Consider the following 7586-nt stretch of genomic DNA (forward strand, 5'->3'; position numbering starts at 1 on the left):
GTCTTCAGGAATGTGCACCTGTATAGACTACTATTTGGTATCTCTCCATCAGCCAATCTCTTGTCCACATCAGATGCTTCATATCCATATCCATTTGATGTAATTTTTGAATCAGGATTCCATGCGGTTAATCTCAATGAAAAGTGTTAATTATTAGTTAATCACCTAATAGTGAAAATTTAAAACTCAAATTGATTAGAGATTTTTTCTAGGTCGTACATTTTTTTTCATTCCTTCTTAAAATTAATCCTATCGTATTTCTTTTTTTCCCCTATGACAGTTAGTGCAATTATATGATGTCCATGAATTTTTACATAATATGAACTCATCAAAATCAATTTTAATTATATTCAAAAATTAATAAATTAAAAATATGAAAACGGAAGATTAGATAAAATTTGTTCCTACGGTGAAGTAACCAATAATCAAATGATATGTAATGTAATGAGTTATAGATCATCATCATCATCAAATTCCTGCCATGTACCCACAAGGGGTGTACAGGATATGATAGTACTACATGAAAAAATTATATCATTACTAACTTCCTATCTACAATTTTCCTCCAAATCAGTCTGTTACTTGTCAAGACTCCAACATTATCAGATCTAAGGCACTTTGTACCGTATCAATCCACCTATATCTTGGTCTTCCTCTGGGTCGTTTTGCTGCCAACCTGGTAGAGAACACTTGTTTTGCTAATCTTTCCTCGCCCATTCTGTTTAAGTGACCTGAGATTGAGATTAGCTCTGCTAACGCATTCCTGGATGCTGACAATATCAAGTTCTTTCCTAATATCCTCGTTTTTAATATGATATTGCCATTGATGCCATCTGTTCACGCCTATAATCTTTCTCAGGACTCTCATATCTGCGGTCTCTAGTCTTTGGTCAAGTGTTTTACTTCGGACCCAGCTCTCAGATCCATAAGTTAAAACTGGTTTGAACACTGTCTTGTATACAGCTAATTTAGTGTTCCGACTAATTTCTCTCTTATTCCATATGAATTTATTCAATTGACTTCCCACCATACTAGCTTTGCTGATTCTGTTGTCTATTTCTATATTTAATTTACTATCTTAAGTAAAAATCGTGCCTAAGTAGCTGAAATGTTTTACTTGTTCCACAAGTTCTCTATTCACAACACAGTTGACATTTTCAATGATTCTGCCTATTTTCATTGTCTTTGTCTTTTTATTGCTGACTTTCATACCATATCTATTACAACAACTATTCAATTTAGTCAGAGAAGCTTGCAGACTTGTAGCGGATTTATTTAGAAGTATAACATCATCCGCATAAAGCAAAGAGCTGACAGAGCTGAGTTATAGATATCGTTCTTAAATATTCTTATATTATTAATAAGTCGTTTTTTTTTTTTGAATGTTGTGAAAGCAAATGAATTATTTTAGTTTACTATGTCCTTTTCTCTCTCTCTCTCTCTCTCTCTCTCTCGCACACATGTGACTTGTCAGTGAAATTTTGGGAGGCTCTTCACATACACAATAGACAGCATCACAGAATTTCATTCATTCACGTTTTTTTTTTTTTTTTTTAATTCTAAAAATAATTTGTGGCCATTCAGTATTTCACAGTAATTCACCTGCCGTCCAGTTTTAATGAAGAATCGAATGGAATGCTTATGATTTTTGTTTGATATTCCATTTGTTGCCCCCAGTACAAGTTTAAGTACAGGTTTCTGTATTTAAATGGTAGTTTTTTTTTTTGTTTTTTTAAAAAGCATCTGGAATAAAATCGTATTCTAATATTTGGCATTGATATTTAACTTTTAGCATTTTATGTTATCTCAGTTCATTGATATGTGAATAAAGCTGACATCATCTCTTTGTTCCTCTGGGAACAAAGTCCTGCAATCTCTTACCAACTTACCTTCCGTCGACAAGGTCTTATAATGGTTTCTTCGCTTCCTAGATGGAATTCGAGCCCAAGTTTTTCGTTTTTAGATACGTTTCCCATCAATTCGTATTGTCTGTTCTTAAGGGTAATTTGACTGAACTGATTTAATTAATTTGGAAGAGAAAAACTTAATGTTTATCGTCCACATAGAGTGGTATGTTATTTTCTATAATGAGATTTATGAAACCAGGTAAACTGTTTGAAATTAATTATGCATTTCTATCTTTAGGACGTAAATCTCGAAATAATAAAATGGACCTCTTGTACGTGCATTACTTATTGCAAAATATCATATATCAAACTATCATGAAAAATCAAATTTTAAGTGATATTCGTCACACGTCGAATTATGCAATAAAGATTACAATGAAATTCGGTTACTCAAATAATTGCTGACTTTATGGGTGGTTTTTTCTTAGAAAAGACTCTAGGTTGACAGGCTCCCATTCTCCGTGTTTCTTAACTGTTCCCAACGGCCTGGAATTCCTTTTCTCCCCATTACTGATCCATGTGACACATAAAACGTTCATCTTAAGTAAAATATGTTTATAGTCCCTAGGATTTCTCCAACGGTGACTTTACTGAAGTGAAAAACACCCATGAATGTCGGTATTAACATCTTTGTTGGCCAAGAATAGATCAACCCTCCGCTAGGAACCCCAATAGAACAGGGACTGAAAAGGACCCTGTTTGTCACTTCCTTAGGGAGTCAAAAACACTCTTTTTTTTTTTTTTTTTTGTCAGTTGTCCCTCACTGCAGCGATGATCCCTGGGAATAAAAACAGCGCAAGCTGAAGGAGAATTTGTTAATAATATCTGGAAGGGCAAAACGTGATAGTAATAATAGACCACAGCTTATAAATGAAAAAGCACTAAAAAGAATAAAAAGCTGCTTCCCCTCTCCATGTATAATATGACAATCGGAAATTTCGACTGTAATTTACGAGTAGCAGAAAAATAAAATAAAATAAATAAGAAGGGGGAAAAAATAGTGTAGTACTTAATATATTTCTTATTTATGAGTTTTATCTCTTTATGAGTTTCACAGAAAAAATTTTGTAAAGGAACTAAAATTAAAAGGAATTAGAAACATTATTAAGTTCAAATGTGTTATATTTCAGTTATTAATAAATTGGAGAACCATCGTCAATCCACATTTTCAAGAATTCCAAAGTATTAAGCAAATAATAAGCATTATCCATTTGATGAAATAGGCAAAATGTAGAAAATTCTAGACAGTCGTTACAATTTATTATTAATATGATGAAATGACAATAACTAATATATAAAGACTGATTAGACAGCGCCATCTAAAATAATTTCATTTCCACATATTTACTTGAAAAAATACCGAAATACTTTCGATCGAGTATGCCGTATTAATAACGCAACTGAATTTAGATGGTTCTGACTACAAATACATAAAACGGAATACATACATGTAAAAATTCACTTTTTTTTTCTTTCTTTCTTTTTTAATGATGATAATCATCTAACGTGCATGTTTTAATTGGCCTATATCGGCCAATTGAAAGTGCTAATTTATTTGACGGGCGCTATAGAATGGCTACTGTTTTTTTATAGAAAATCACACACTGTGAAGAAAATAAGAACAAATTAATGCCTTTCATCGCAGTCACTTTAAATATGCCCGTAATGGAACTGAAAACAATGAGAACAACTAGACTTACCGGGCGAGTCTTGGAGTACGATGAACCCTTCTTTTTAAATACGGCTCACTGGAACAACGGACCGACGACCCGCAGTGGACCGTAGCTTGTGTTCGGTCTACGTTAGAATGCTGAGAGACTGTCGTTTCGTCACCCTTGACCTCGCTGTCTGAAAGCGAATGATTGCTAATAGTATAAAGTTCCAGTTCTATATCCGAGTCTATACCTCTGTCAAAACCCATATAAGATGGTTCCTTAGAGTCTGTGGACAGTCGGCATCGACTACCGTCTGTTCTGCTGCCATTCTCGCCCGGAGGCTGCGCCATATTGCATCACTTAACTTGGACCCTCCTGTTGTCTGTCGGAAGGACCAGGGTGACACACGTGGTGATTGGGGCGGAAGTTTGGGTTCAGCGTTCATAGTCACGTGATCTTTAAAAAGCTGTGGAAGCCCTCGGGTATTTCTGCGAAAGGACTAAACGAGCTTATGCGTGAGCGATTACTTCGTATGAGCTGTTTCCATCACTCTTGTCAAGGTCTCAAGTAGTTTACTCCCGATTTTTCCTTCATCCTATTTATGCTTTTGTTTAACTTTAAAAAAAAAATGAAACAAAGAACCTTTAGAACTTCGCTTTTATATCTTTGATTGTTGTTTCTAACCACTGAAGTGTGCTTTTGTATTAGTTATTCGAATTAACTTTTCTTTAAAAAAAAGTTATTTGGAGCCCTTTAATCACTTTGTCGAATTTAGTTACTATGCAATTAATGATCATTATTTGCATAATAACTAAATTCGACAAGGACTCAAAATAACTTATTTTAAGAAAAGTTAATCCGAATAACTAATACAAAAGCTCACTTCAGTAGTTAGAGCAACAATTAAAATATAAAAACGAACTTCTAAAGGTTCTTATGCGAATATTATTATTTTTTAATTGTGACTCCTTTACGATGGCATAAACAAAATTGTTCTTTATTATTTTTTAAATAATGTTTCTGTATTACCCTAAACATTCCACAGTTTCAGTTTCCATTTCAAATTTTTTTTTTTTTTCATATTTTATAGTTGCAGCTTGAGAAGCATCTTTCGGAAGATCAAATCTTATCATTTGCTTAGTCTGAACAAGAGACATTAGAACAATGAATCTGCAAATATTCTCGTAATCATTAATTTGTATTAATTATTCCTTCAATTATTTATTCTATTTATCATTTTCGAGATGATTTTTAAATAAAAGACTCGGAAGTGAAATTAAGAAGTTTGTTTTATGATTAGACGATTTCCCACATTTTATATAAATTAGCGGATGTAGTTCATGTCTAAGTAATACAAAGATACATCCGAAACTACTTTGAATGAAAAGTAATGCACGATTTAAAAAAAAAAAAAAAAAAACATAGTATTAATTCGCATTTGCTTCTTCTGGAATGAGGTTCGAAATTCTCACTGTGGACCATATTATTTAATATAGTCATCATCATAATTATTTTCCAATGGTGACAGTTTGACGCAGCTATAATTTCATGACTAGTTTCCAGTCAACAGCTTACAACTTACTTACAGCTTACTTACAAATGATTCTGTTATTTGAGCCTCTGGGTCTTTTTTCTTGTCATTTTTGCCTAAAACACTTCTTTTCATAATCTTTCATTTCCCATTTGCTTTATGTAACCATAATGCTGTCTTCGATTCATCCTGTTTACGCATTCGTATAATAATGAGTTATTTTCTGATACCATCGTTTTATTACATGGTTCCGCATTGGTATTGCCTTCTCATTCCGCTGCTTTTCCTCAGACGTCTTGCATCTGTAGTCTTCGGTCTTTGATTGATTGTTCATTTCTAACCCATTAATTATAATGAGTTATAATTAACACTATCACCATTAAAATTTAAAATAAAAGAAGAAAGGAATAGCAGTGGAAAATAAACTTGACATGTGTGGGCAATCTTATATATTTGTTACAAAAAAAAAGACTATTTTGGATATCGTAAGGATTCTAATATTGAATATAAATAATATAAATGTGATGTTCAAATTGCCAACAGAGAAGGATTTAAAATCACTTTCATCATTCAAATAAAATTTTGTTGTACGAATGATTTTATTATGTATAAGCTTGATTTTACTTAAAATGAATAAAATTAAATCAAACTTTGCTTATTATACTAAATCTTTTAAATAAATAAATAAAATAAATTATAAATGAATTTGAGGATCTTCGAAAAAAAATTTTTTTTGAGATTTTACATTTGAAAATTGATTTTTTTTATTTTATTTGGAAGATGATGCAATATTTTTTTTAAATGCCAAAAAATAAATAAAATAAAATAAAACGAGGGGATGTACATGTAAAGTTACATGGTGAGTTCCCAGGGAAAGAATATTAAGCTGTTCATATTCCGTGAAAGTTAATAGACCAATGCTCGAGAGATTCACAGGGTACTTATTGTCCATTCACTAGAAAATTGGCAAGTTATCTGTCATCATGGTACTGTTTAGTGCCATCTTGAAATCTCATTCATTTTCTAACCAATCATTAACGTATATAGTTTAATATTTTCAGAATTTGAGAAAGGAGAAACTTCTGAATCGGAATTATTATTTCTTGGAGTTGATTTTTTTTTTTTTTTTTTTACAATTAAAATCTCTAATTATTCGGTCCAAATAGCAGAGTTGTTTTCCCCACCATGCAGACTTGATATTTTTAATGCAGCTAGCTTGCCATTTCTTTGATAAAACTGGTGCACGATGTCAATAAACTGCATACATTCTCTGGTTTGTCTGTGTGCCGATTGTTTCTTACAGTCTGTAAGAAATAATCGGAAACAAAAAGAAACAAGATAAACTTGTCAAAGTTTATCTTGCTGGCATGATTATTTTCTATAGAAAGTATGGACAAATTACTTAGTCTCTCTTCTGTCATATTGGACTGCAGGTAACATTTTATTAATTTTAATTTAGGAAAATTTCTTTCACAAGAAGCCACTGATACATAAATAGTTAAAAAAATCTTAAACACAGTGAAATATTTGGAAGAGATTCCACAAAATCCCACTCTACAATGAACTGTAATAACTGAAGAGCTGTCCATTTTTCTGCTTCTTGTTTGCTAATATTAACAGCTGCTAGATGTCGCTGAATTCTTTTTATTTCAGGAATTATATCTTAGCTTTGAAATTCATCACAGATATTTGTGGATGCAATTTTCGAAATCTTTTTTTTTTCTGTGCCATGCATTAAAATATTGGGTTGTAGAATCCTAAAAATCGTCATTATTTCATCCATTGCTTTGTTAGCTACTATAATTCTAGAAAAAAGCGATCGAGGCACACAAACATTAATCTTCTCACCTCCTCTTGAAGTGTAAGACCAACATCGTCCAACAATTCTCCCGGCATTTTTCTTTTTAGCCTTTTCTTCCCCTTTTTTCTATAGGAATCTTTAATTTATCGCATTTTGTTGTTGCATATTCGATTGCTCCATTCACCATTCCTTCTCGTTCATTTTCAAGAAAGAGTTTCAGATTTTCAAGTCTTGCACTACATTTTTCTAAACTTATCCTGCTAGTTTGCATGTATTTTTGAGTACCATTTACTTCTAAATCTTCATTTCAAAAAGACAGATAATACAAAAAAGTAAAATCGCAAATTGCACCAAGTAAATTTTGAGCTGATCCTCGTGTATCAATATTTTCTTTTATATCACATAGTGCTTCTAAACTTAAAATTGAACTTTTCGATATTATATCTTGCTGTATGAACTGCTTCATAGTAAGCACTCCATCTTATGTCTGATAATCTTTTTAATGTTAGTCCTACATTTTCCTTCAATACTTCCCAACGGTGAGTTGAACTTGAAAAAAATGAATACAATTTTTCCAAAACTACAAAAAAGTTACACAAGTAGAAATGCTTCCAAAAGCATGAACTCCACAAAGATTAAGTGATTTGCACATGATATAAATAACGTTTTAGAATTGATACTTTTTATTTTAC

At 32.0% G+C, this 7586-nt stretch overlaps 1 protein-coding gene across 1 annotated transcript in view; it reads right to left on the bottom strand.

The window, feature by feature from the left end:
- The window catches only part of LOC150105734 (uncharacterized), a 34838-nt gene extending 30926 nt beyond the window's left edge, over positions 1-3912 (bottom strand). Inside the window, exon 1 of the mRNA XM_090394544.1 lies at positions 3608-3912. Within this exon, the coding sequence (XP_090250670.1) occupies positions 3608-3912 (305 nt within the window). The remainder of the gene's footprint in view (positions 1-3607) is intronic.
- Between the last annotated feature and the right edge of the window lie 3674 nt (positions 3913-7586).

This window comes from Typopeltis vanoorti, chromosome 6 (genome assembly GCF_054136105.1).
Source record: "Typopeltis vanoorti isolate ZY-2024b chromosome 6, IOZ_Tvanoo_1.0, whole genome shotgun sequence".
NCBI classification, from domain to species: domain Eukaryota; kingdom Metazoa; phylum Arthropoda; class Arachnida; order Uropygi; family Thelyphonidae; genus Typopeltis; species Typopeltis vanoorti.